At 33.7% G+C, this 13,110-nt stretch overlaps 1 protein-coding gene across 3 annotated transcripts in view; it reads left to right on the plus strand.

Annotated features, from left to right (window-relative positions):
* Positions 1–861: 861 nt before the first annotated feature.
* Positions 862–13,110, plus strand: part of LOC149082991 (kinesin-like protein KIF13A) — a 130,764-nt gene continuing 118,515 nt past the window's right edge. For all 3 annotated transcript variants that reach the window (XM_089236039.1, XM_089236040.1, XM_089236041.1), the window contains exon 1: positions 862–1,159. In XM_089236039.1, coding sequence (XP_089092165.1) covers positions 1,105–1,159 — 55 coding nt within the window. In that variant the 5' untranslated portion in view covers positions 862–1,104. The remainder of the gene's footprint in view (positions 1,160–13,110) is intronic.

Consider the following 13,110-nt stretch of genomic DNA (forward strand, 5'->3'; position numbering starts at 1 on the left):
ATGTTTATATTTTTATTTACATTTGTTAAAATTTTCTTCTTATTCCACTTTTCATAATGTAGTAGATACGAACGTGTAGTTTGCTTACGAACCAAAAAGAATTGACTTTAAACTGGGAAAACTTTAATTTTACCCGGCAAAGAATAAATTTGTAAAACTACACAAAAGATATATTTTTAAAAACTGAAAAAATATTGATTTGAAACTGCAAAAAAAACTGATTCAAAAGCTGCAAAAATTAAATTTCAAAACTCAAAAGAAAATTCAAAAACTTAATTTAATAAAAAAGTAATTTAAGAACCAAAAAATTCACTTTAAAGTGGAAAAAAACATACAGTTTGCAAATGTATGCAAACCTGCAAGAAACTGGTAACTGAATAACTGCGAAAAACTGATTCGGAAGCTACAATAAGTCAATTTTAAAACTGTAAACAAAAAAAAGAGGAATTTAAAGCTGAAAAAATTATTTCAAAGCTACAATACTTGAATTTCAATACTGCAATGAAAAAAAAAATGAATATAAAAATCAAAAAATCCACTTTGAACTGACCTTTGAAACTGAACCTTTTAAAACATGAAAAATTAAATTTAAAATTAGAAAAATTACATTTTAAATCTGCAAAAAACTACTTCAAAAATCAAAAAAAGATTAGTTTTAAAACGGTAAAAAATAAAATTAACATCAAACTGAAAGAGAAGAAAATGTGACGAAAATATAAAATCATTTCTCTAATTCATTAACCCTTTTTTGGCGAGTTTTTTGGCGGAACTCAGCCTCTAAAAATCTTTTTATCGCCACCGCATGTAGCAACCCATGGCGCATGCAGCAGCTGAAAATCCCCCTGCTGTCAAATTCGTGGAGACACCACAGACACTCACAAGTCAATTCGATATCAGTCAGTATGACGGTATGGAAATGGAGTAGACTTTCTTGCGCACATTCCACCGACTTCGGATAAACTTCGGATTATTATATTGTTTCGCGCCCCAACCTTACAGTGCACCTGGGATTAAGGATTAACCAGAGGGACACGTAAAAATTCATTTTTTTTTTTTTTAATTTTTTTTCATTTCACAGCGTGGATACTACCACCGATCTCTAGGATGGCCAGCGACAAAATTAGGGTCGCTGTTCGTGTTAGACCGTTCAATCGAAGAGGTAAGCACTACATTATCTTCTACTATTTTTGCTTTACCCCACCTTAAATTTTGAAAGCAAACAATATCCGCTCTTGATGAATAATTACCGTAGTAACAATATTCATCCTACGGAAATAGAAGAAAAATAAATATGGGGTTACATCATCGCTATCCTCCTATATAGTCTCCAGCATTCTTTAAAACATCGAGTATTCTAATATCTTCACTTAAGATATCCGATCACTTTTCTTGTGACTATACTATAAAATGGCATTGGAGTGAACTTCAATAACATTTTTTTTAACAGAAGTCTCACGAAAATGGTGAAAACAATAATAAATCATTGGACTATGTCATTTCATATGAAAAGTCATTTTCTGCCAAATTTTAAGCAAAAATCACGTAATATTCGAAACACGATTGCAAAAAAAATTCTGTGAATGAAATGTTTTGCTTTTTTTTCCCCCCACATAGTAGATTTAGCCAGTGATGATGATGATATAGTGATATGAACTAAAATTTAAAGGATTGTATGGTATGCTCATAAGTAGGGCTAGGATTTTTATGACCTAAAAATCTTAGAAATATGCAAGCATTTATGACCTAAAAAACGTAGAAATATGACCTTAAAATACGAAAATTTGCCTTATAATTTTACAGATTATTTCATATATATCTTCTTTTTCTGTTAATAGTTCTTATCTTATTAAATTAAAAACTAAACACATTAAATGCATCAATTTGCCAAATTAAAAAAAACTCTAAGGATTTCTAATTTCTACTATCTCACTCAAAATTCAAATGAAAATTACACACTTACGTTATATTTAATTGTGAAATGTATTTTGAAATGTTCACACAACAAAAGAAAAAAGCTGTCGTAGTTTAGGTTCTTCTAAGAAATATTTGAATAAACCAACAAAGGTCTTTTTGAAAATCAAAAACAAATAGAGCAATATCTGAAGAAGATATATCATAAAGCTGACGTTTTGTTTCTGCAATCTGGCAAACTCTCACTTCAGCTGAATAGCAATGTTGCTTCACGTTAAATCACTTTTGTGCTAGAACTTCTAACATATTAAAAAAATTAAATTGTATACTGAAAATATTAGTATACTGAAAAGAGATAAAAATTGAAGAAAAAGATATTTACTTCAAAACTCATAATGCAACAAAAGCACTGTTATAGAGCTTTAAAGTTTTACGTGACGACTTAATCGCACATTCACCTCGTGAGCATTCCTCTGAGTAACTTCTAACGAACTTGTGCATGTCGGAATGTGCCGTGTATGTATTGTGTCCCTAATGTTAAGTTTGTTTCTATGGAATGCATGTTATGCGTTTTATGAAGTGTCGACATCTGTCGTTTGATTCTGCAAAAGCAAACAACTAACAGTGTGTTGTTTTTTCTTCTTTTTCTTCTGTTCAACCGACCACCACCAGTACGCCGTCACTAGTAGGGTTCAAATCTGTGTCGCACAACAACATAACAGCAGGGGGGGGAGGTAGCTGCAAAATCAAATTTACCCCTCCTCAAAAAAAACCCTAGTTACTGACTTTAGGCATGATGAAAACGCTTTGGATTCGAAGATTTCGTGTGTCAAAACGAAAAAGATCTTTTGCACGTGCTTGGCGTGGCATCCATGGTTCCCCTTCAGAAGCAAAGCAAGGGCTCACCCCCAAGAAGCAAGTAGTGACTATAGGGAAAGCAAAAGGGTTTTTTTTTTTCAAAAAAGAAAAATAATTCACATTTAAAGAATTCTTGTCTTTTTTTACCTTGTTCTTGTCCTAATCTGTAGACATTTCCATAATAAAATACAGACAGATTAATCTGTTTGGTGATAAAGGAGCAACAAATATGATCAATTTTTGGAAAATTTCAAAGATATGACCTATTGCTCAAAATTTTTTTAAATATAGCCAATAAATCGGAAATATCCAGCTTGTCATATAAAAATATGACGTCATGAAAATCCGAGCCCTTCTTATACAAGTAAGTTACACCTAAATCTGTTGATGTACGTGTGAATTTTTTGAAATTTCATTCTACGCGATGTTCGCCACTATGCATCTTGATGTGTGACTCACGCATCAAAATTCCATTTTTTCCCTACAAATTTCTTCGTTGAGGAGTGAAAATACTCCTTCAAATTTTAGGCCATTTTTTAAAATGGGATTATTCCTCTCTTTCCATAAGAACCCTTTATAACTAAACTACCTCTAAAGTTTGGAAAGGAACAAAATTACTCTTTAATTTTTTTTCGGATAACACTAGTTCTACATATTTTGTATAAAACAATCTAATTAGACAAATACATGTGATAGACCTTAGATTTTAGTACAGAACCTTAACAAAATGAGGCAGAATATCATATTAAAATTTTTGTAATGATACAATCAGTATAGATGTTTAAAAATCATGTTTCAAACTCAAGAGAAATGTCAAAAATAGCATAAATCCACATTTTCTCCTAATATAACGTTTTAAACGTAGTCGGATACTTTAAGTTAAGAACAATTTCAGTTGATTCAGTAAATGATCAATGTCTTGTAAAATTACCCTTTGAAAATCATTTTTATCTGACATTTCTGGTATTTTATTACAACAGTGAAACCTGTCTAAAACGATGCCGTAGGAAGCTAGAAAGAAATATTGAGAGTTGTAGATAATTTGAGCATTTGCATTATTTCCTATTGAATATTTATTCCCCCGGGGCCAACGAAAATATCGTTGTGGTCAGTTTCATCGTTATAGTCAGTATCGTTATACACAGGTGTCACTGCATATTGTTCATGCTACATTACCCCATTTAAATGTGAATTAACAAAAAAAGAAGCTGATGAAAATTTCAAACTGAAGAAAATTTTAAGTTATGAAAAAAAAAAATTACAAAACTAATTAAAATTATGATGTAATCAAAGAAATAGTCTGAGAACTAATGAAAGTTCAGAATCGAAAAAATGATAATAAGAAAAATAACTGACAAAGATAATTCCAGCACCTATAAAAAAATTCAGAATATATGAAAACAATAATTCCAGCACTCATGAAAATTGATAATCAATGAAAGAAATAATTCCAGAATAGAGGAAAATTCAGAATATTTATAAAAGAATTTATTGTAACGTTAGGTGAAGCTCCCCCTCCCCCGACCACACCAACAGGGACCTTGTGCTACCACCCCCCCCCCCCAAGGGCGGGTGTGTGTGTGTGTGCGCGCGCGTGCTATCCATATTCATATTTATTTATATTATCTATTAAATTTTGTTGTTCCAGGATTTATCATATCATTCTCTCCCAAATAAATGACGGTATTTGGTTTTGATACCCATGACATATAATAAAATGTCATATCTCAAAATATATTAATTACTGTAAAGCCCCGACTTTAATTTCAGGGGCTTAGGGTGAAGCAATGAAGCTTTGTGATTAAGGTCAAAGATGCTTTGTTATATATGTGATTTAAATCAGGTTACCAAAATTATGGACACCTTAATATGGACCTAGAATAAAAATATTGTTATAGGCAGGAGTTGTAGATAACAATATATAATAATTGTAAAACTGCCCTTATGACAGTTGCGGTCGCATCAAGCCCCACGCATTGGGAGGCCTCGCATTCACAGCAATAGAATTGTAAAATTAATGTATATAGCGATTATTTAGAAATAAATGCATACCCCAAGTAACTAATTGCATTCCTTTTTCTAGATGTGGATCAAAGGGATTCCGACCCACAAATCAAACGGGGGCCCCAAGTTATTGATGTTCCCACCGACTCCCTTAAATTAATTCTTTCGTATATTTTCTCAATTTTCCATCAATTGTGGAATTGTTTTTTTCATTAATTCTGAATTTTCGTTATAGGTACTGGAATTATTTGTTTTAATATTATTTTTCTTGCTTCTGATTCATCCAATCTAAATTTTTCCATAGGTTTGGACAATTTATTTCATTAATTAAAATTTTCTGTACTTCCGAATTTTCATCAAGTCGAAATTTCGATTAGTTTTTGTGTTCACATTTAACTGTTTATGTTTTTGTATAGATATTTTTCAGCATGCCTGCATGTTTTGCGTTAATGTGTGAGTTTTTAGATATTTTTCTCTGAAAATTCTGGTTTTTATTTCCGCGCAGGGACCCGCGTCAGGTAAGACCACTTACCGATAACTGGATAACCATTTACCTGGGTAATCGTCCACTTACCGATAAGGAAATCAGGTCCAGGTTGTAAAATATGACTCATGTAATATGATTTTTTACATTTTACGTAGAAGAAGAATGAAATCTAAATCAATTCTGCGAGTGCTCGAACCCATACTATAATTTCTGCTGGTGCTCGAGCACCCACAGCATCCCTGGCTCCGACGCCACGGGTATTTATTATGTATTTGTGACAACACGGATCAGAAATAATCACGCCCGAACTACGCTCCTCTGGACATGAAGAATATTCCCCAAAACATTTGAATAGTCGTTATAGAGTTCTTATTATTACCCACCAGACCGTATTTCGAAATAAAATCATTCAAAGCTGGGTGTCTACGAACTGGAGTCGTGCCCCCCTTGGATAAGTTCATAGCGTGAAAAACAAAACGTAATATAATTCATCGTGAGCCTCAAAACCCCACCAACCTTCTCCTTTCGGGGTGAGGGCAGAAAAAAAAAATTCTCGGTATCAAAATATAATTTGTCCTTAAATCATTTCAGTTGATATCACGCAAAGCCGTTAACAAAGTTAACTCCTAGAATTCGATAGGTCGAGTGTCGATATTTCAGTTCCAATTTTCTGTTCAGTAGTTTTGGAACTAATGATGATGCTACTACTATATACCTCTCTCTTCCTCTCTCTCTCTCTCTCTCCCTTTCAATACAAACTACCGACTTTTCAGAGCATCGATATAGGTCAAGGACCACCAGTCAGTGCCATACAATCCTAGACAAAGAATGAATCACCATTGACGGCAGACAGTATGTGTAACGTTCTTTCCGATGATATCATTAACAGACATGAAAAAATAATTAGATCGTCACAGAATTTCAGAGAGTGCTCATAGAACTCTTTTAACTATTTTTTTTATTATAAATTTTAGTTGTTAGCCCCCCCCCCTCGAACATCGAATGATTATTTTATGCGAATAAATAAAACACTATTATTCAGAAAAATTCTATTTTCATGATTATATTTAATTACCGTTCAAAATCCTCATGTGTCAACTATGTGGAAGATTTTTTATAGCAACCAGATCAGTTTCTTATATTGCGGAGAATATAATATTAAAGGGGTCTCTCTCTCTCGTAGCTTTTTGTATAGTCAAAAGTCTCAAAACTTTTGTGCTAATGAAAATATTTCTATCAAAAATATTTATGCTCTAGTATAAATATTAAAAATATTGTTCAAGCATAGATTTATTTCAAATTAAATACACAATACAATTATTGATTGTACAGTAGAACTTGGTTAATTTGAACTTTTACGACTTCCCTTGAGTTTACTATAAAATTTAATATGTTGAAATTTCCTCTTTAATTTGAATTTATTTATAATTTTTTTTTTTTTTTTTTTTTTTTTTTGATGATGATTCGAAGTTGGAGGGAAAAACCCTGATTTTTGTATGATGAAATTTAACTTGGAAAAATTCCAGAGTTTGATTTTGCCTACCAAGTTATTAAACAACAAATTTTCAAAGGCAAATAAAAGTTTAACGATTCTGTTTTTTTTTCTCTCTCTCTCTACTCTTTTTTTTATAATTTAATGCCCATTTTAACATTGTTCAGCTGGAGTGCTTCGAGACTGTGTATCACATAATACCGATAATGAATATCGTGGACCACATTCAAAATCTGAATCTTTTTGTCATTAAGAATATGGAAGTATCGGAAAGTTCGGATTTGTAATACGTTAATGAAAGAATTAGAAAGTATTTTCTTGATAGCATAAAAGAATGAAGAACAGAATTTGGGAAACAGTTTCGTAACGAATGATCATGAACTGTTTTCGTAAATCGGGCTTTGAACATGGTCGAGAAATTCTTCTGTGATGCTGATTCGAGAGCAGTGGAATAATGTAGCTGCTAAGATAAATTATTACAATTATCAATTATTCAAATTTAGGAAACTGTTCCGTAACTGATGATAAAATTTCAATAATTGATAATTGTTATCCTGTGTGAATGTTGATAATGAAGTTCATGGGCGGAAATGGGGGGGGGGGTTCCCGCCCAGCGTCAAAGGGGGAGTCGTCTGATCCAATGTATATGTGTATATATAAATTGGCATCATGATCATCATCATCGTGCCTCCCAGCAATATTGACCGTGCCCCCCCCCCCCCAGGCCTTCAAGTCTATCTACGCCTATGATTAAGTTGCAATTTGTAGCCAGTTCACGGATCCCGAATAGATTAATTGAATAATTCGAACCTTTTTTTTCAGTTACTTTGGAATTAACCAAGTTGACTGTATATGCTAATCTATGTTAGCGCAATATTTCCCATATCTCTGATACTTATTTTAATGGAAATTTTTAATGGAAAAGTTAAAAAGAAATAAATATATATATATACATTATTAGCACCTTGCTTGCATGATAAAAGTGAATAACATCAATGTAAGTGAATAAAAAATTGATTGAAAATGAAGGAAACCATACAGTTCATCAAATGAAGCAAAATACTAAAGTTTCATCGACTTAATCTTGATTAAAATTAAATTTAAAATGAAAAAAAATTAAGAAAATATATTTTTATTCATAAATCAGATGAATTGATCTCTCAAGCATTTCACCTCATTTGATAAAATTTTCTTTATTTTGAATAAATTTTTATTCAATTACGCCGATGTCATGCTATTTTATCATGTGCATGTTAATACAAAATTTTTTTCCTTAATGATACAAAATTTGCAAATAAAATAAGTATTGAAGATATGGGGAATATAATGCTAGCATATATAGCTGCTATACTATAGCATATAAAATCGGAAATATGTGCTCAAAATTTGTTTCACGATTTTACAGTATTAAGTTTGAATAAAATTTTCTTAATGAAAAATAATTACAATTATTTAATATCAATTCTCAATTTGAAACCAAGTAGCGTTTCATGTAGAGGGAAAAACGTCCTCTCCTATGCTAATACAATATATACGGAAAACTGGCTGTTAAGAAATATTGATATTTAGGAAAGGAAAATTCATCTCTGCCCTCACGGGGATTCGAACCCCGGTCTCCCGTATAAGTGCTCTAGCTCTTAGATATGAAATCAGAATATTCTCTCCTTGCGAGCTATTAGTGTAATGTTGCCGCCGTCCATCGCACGAAGCCGTTCGGAACATACTGTATATACGCTCCGAGGAGGGGAATATTCTATCTGCTTTTATAGCTTAGAGGTAGAGCACTCATCCGGCATACGAGAGACTTGGGTTCGAGTCTGCGTGAGGACAGAGATGAACTTTCCTTTCCTAAATATCAATATTTCTTCACACAGTCAGTTTTTCGTATATATCGTAAGTAGTATTCAGCTCGATAACTTCCGGTTACATTCAATTGGCCTTAGTTTTAGCGATTGGCACTTAGCATTGAGCTTTTATATTCAGCATTTTACTTCTGAATGTGATCAAATAATATTGAGATGTCTTCCTCATAAGAGAACAAGGCAAACGTCCCAAAGAGCACGACTATTCAAATCTCAGTATAGTCTTAGTTCCCGAAGATCATTAAAGGCAATTACACTAGCGGTTGTTTATGGAAGTCAGTCGACTAGATATTGTAGAAGAAAAGTTTTTCGTAGCAATCTTGATAAAACATACACGCACACGATTGAACAAGACTTGCGTGCATTTACTCGAGTCCAATTGGTTTCAAGAGAATCACGAACCCGTATCAACAGTGATCCAGAAAAAAAAAAAAATAGAAATGAAAATAAGTAAAAAAGATTGTGCGATACCCGATTCGATAGTAAGAAAAGATTGGTGTCAGTACCAGAGCCTCCTTTAAGAAATCGAGCACGTACTATGACGAAGACCACCATCGCAACCTTCCTGATCGATTGAAAGAGAGCCCCCCTTATGTATAATATGTGTTTACTTCTTTCCGTCCTCTTCTTTGGAAACCTCGTTCGCCTTAAAAGAAAGCGACGAGACTTGAATGATAGATGTACATAACTGAAACAAAACAAAAAAAAGAATATTGTACGTAATACAGTGTACTTCTCAACAAGAGTTCTTATAAAATTATTTCTAAAGGTAAGACGTTATGATTCCTGAAAGGGACTTCTTTACGTTAGAAGTTGAAAATTAAAGTAGGAAGGACCAAAGTCACGTGCTGGGCTGAATGTGAATGAACCTTGCCAAGAATATTCAGGATTATTGACCGTTTTGATCATTTTTGTAGCACCACGGTCATTTTCTGCACACGAGGGCTAATTAGACCGGGACCTACAATTTATTGCCGATTCCGAACGGCAGGCTTGTTTTTTATACTCATCGAGAGGTTGGTGCACTAACCCCTCGACGGGGGACTCCTTGCGGAAGCAATTTTTTCTGCGGTCATGTCGCCATTTCTGTGTTGTACCCCTGTGTCAGGAAAGTTTTCTGACAAGGACGAACCGGGTATCGAACTCGCGACACCTCTAAACATTCTTTGGTACTTCAGGCGAGTATCCTATCGACCTGGGCTACCACGTTCTTAGGATTATTGATTATATACTCATTTAAATTGATGCGGTTGCAAGGTCCGTTATTTCATGCGTATAATCCATAGATGCAAATTCGCTAATTTGAGAAGAAATATCATCATATAGTCCGCAGTGGCGTATAATCCGCAAGTCAAAATTTCATTGATTAATTATGAGTTTCTTAACCCACTCACAGGCACTGACGAGATATCTCGCCTTCTTGTATTGCAACAATGATGAACCCAGATATTTTGCAAAGTTGATTTCTAAATCGCACTCATTTTGCCATATCCCTAACTTTGCACTTGCTGAAAATCGAAAGAAAGATTACTTCATAAAAAAAAGACATAGCATTTTACGTAGAGTTTAGTTATTTCTGCTATGCCGGTTAAAGGGTCAAAGAATGGAAGGGAATGCTTGTCACGTCTTTGTAGAAAAATTATGATTTTTCTACTCTCACATTTATACACCATCTTCAAGTCTTTAAAATGTTTATTTACCGTATTTTAACATGTATAAGGAAACCCATTTTTGCAAAAAGTTGGGTTCCAAAAGTTGGGGGGGGGGGTCTGTCGCGTAAATGAGATAGAGGGCTCACGAAAGATTTTGTAACCATTTGGTAGCAAATTGATTCATATTCATCTGTCAAAACAAACAAATGTTAGGCTGTTTTACAGCGAAGGACGTAAACTTTTCCTTGGGACTGAGAAAGATTGATCTTAACCCGTACCAGAGGCAATCTTGAGACATCTCGTCTTTTTAAACCCTTTTTTTTGTTGTTTTTTTTTCTTTTTGGGACGCTTGTTTTTATTTTTAATAGAACTTCTAATTTCAATTGTTGTACCTAAATTTTAAATTGACTGCTGAAAAAGTTACAAACTCAATTAAAATATGGTAAAAAGTTCAATGAATAATAATAATTAATTAATCAAAAATTAATATTTTTAATTCATAGAATTTCTTTCCCCAAAACATTTTTATATCATATTTCATTCGTGTTTCACAAAATGTTTTTGTTTTTTTAGTTTGAAAAGTTAAGTAATAGAGTTATAGCGAATAATGGGTTAAAACCCTTTCATTTCAGCAATCCCCCCCCCTAACCAGATCATGGCACGCCGCGCCGCTTTGTCTCAATGAAGAGATTTTAGCAGGTGGTCTATAAGATCTTTGCCATGCTGGGAAAATTTCGGCAATCCCGAGCCGAACCAACTCCGTACAGAGATCTTTGCCTGATAACATGTTTTCCTTCACTCCCCTCCCCCGTCCTGTCAATCAACTGCCAGTGGACGTTAATCAGCTTTTGTTCAACAGGAGAAAGACGGTGTTTCCCCCCCCCCCCATCTTTTCGGAGTTGTACAGATATAGGCGTACAGAACAAATGATAGAGTATTTATAACAAAGAGATGGTATTTATAGTTATCTTCCTTGTTTCTTTATTATTTTATTTTTGGTGTTGGGGAGGGCAAGCATTTATCACTACGCGAGATCGGGGAAAATATTCTTCTTGAAAACAGGTGGCAATTTCTAGAAGGTTTGGTGATTTCCTCTACGGCAGTTATAATGAGGATCAGGGAAGTTTTGAAAACCACTTAAAGGGTTAAATTGATTTCACTGTTTTCAAAAATGCTTTCGGCTTTTTCATTTTTGTCAATGATGGTGTTTAGATACCTTTTTTGTGAAATATTATTTTCACCCTTGTTTTGGGCTTCTGTATAGGTTATTAAATGAAATCATATGAACTGCATACACGTATACGTTCTATGTTACGAGTTCTATCTGCTCAATTTATCTCTTGCAAAGTGAGAGAGAGAGAGAGAAAGAGACTGTGGCGTCTGCTGAAACGGCTTTTTATCAGCTGTGTTGAATAGCTCTCAAATAGCTTTGAGAGAAATGCATCCCTCTCAAAGCTGTTTATTTATTTGTTTTCGCTATTGCTATTAATAATGTTGAGCCGAGTCTTATTGCTTCTTTGTTCGTCAAATTGGTAGAAACTCGACTGGTAATTGCAATCGCCCGTCTCGCTTATCTTCGGTAGTAATTAGATTTCGAGAACACTGGCTTTAATGCTTCTGTACTTAAGGATACGCATACGTAAAACACGTGTTTCGTGGGCTATATACATATAGCCGTAAGTCTCTTATCGGGTCAATCCTAGTTTCTTGTTCCATCGATTCTTCATGATTCACATAGACTAGTGTTTTTATAAGCTCTTAACCCAAGGATCTTTTGATCTATCAAGCGTGCCAAAGGCCCTCACCACGTCCGAAATGAAACATGGATATTTTTAATTGTTTTTCCTTCGTTCTAAAATATATTCCATGTACCTTTGGTGAACTTTATTGAGCTTTAATGACCATCATTGACTTCAGGAGGTCCATGAACCAACTTTTAAAACCCTTTGATGAGCACAGTACTAAACCCCCCTTTAAATTGTCATATCGTTTTTAATGCAGTAGGCTTTCTTCCGATTTTCAGCAGGTGCAAAGTACAGGGGGAAATGAAAAAAAATGTGTTTCATTGAGAAATCAGATTTACAAGATGTCTGGGTTTATCAGTGATAAAATAAAAAGGTTTTTCTTGACAGATGTGTACGGCCTTGCCCGTCAAAGGGTTAGAAGCTGCTATCATGCCAAAAAAAAAGAAAAAGAATATGGATTTACATTTATTACCTTTTGAACTCACGGCACCTCTGAACATCCTTTCCGTACTTTCCGTCTATAAGAGTATCTTATAGGCCTAGGCTGCCGCGCTCTTCTAAAAATAAATTTTTAAGATTTATAGATGGCGTATAGAGAGATGAAATGAGTAAATGATATTCGCATATGTGGATTATACATTTTCTCTCGAAATAATGAAATTCGTATTCGTGAATTTCACTATTTTCGAGTATAATACACTGGAAATAATGGCAATTGGCATTTTTTTTTTATTATTGTTGGGCCGTGTGTTAAAGAGGTTGGTTGAAAGCAAACTTTGGGAAAAACACATTTTTCAATTTTTAAATACTATGAAATTTTTTGCGTCTAACTGTGTTCCAGTTTTTGTTCTGCCCTGCACTAGAAATTTTTTTTAAAAATATTTTAATATAAACTGCTGACAGGAATTACACATACTAATGTTTTTCACTAATATGCGTTTTTCTCAAAACTATGTTTTTTGTTAGATAAAGAACATGTTTTCGAACAGCACTCTTTCAAATGTCTTAAAACTTTGTGTGTGTCTCAATACTATGGCGTTACATACTTTAACAGGAGCTTCTAGGATTTTAATTGTTGGTTATTTTTTCCTTGAATTTT

Source organism: Pholcus phalangioides, unplaced genomic scaffold (assembly GCF_987345545.1).
Source record: "Pholcus phalangioides strain wild (caught in Gottingen) unplaced genomic scaffold, Ppha-v1.0 ptg000009l_1, whole genome shotgun sequence".
NCBI classification, from domain to species: Eukaryota; Metazoa; Arthropoda; class Arachnida; order Araneae; family Pholcidae; genus Pholcus; species Pholcus phalangioides.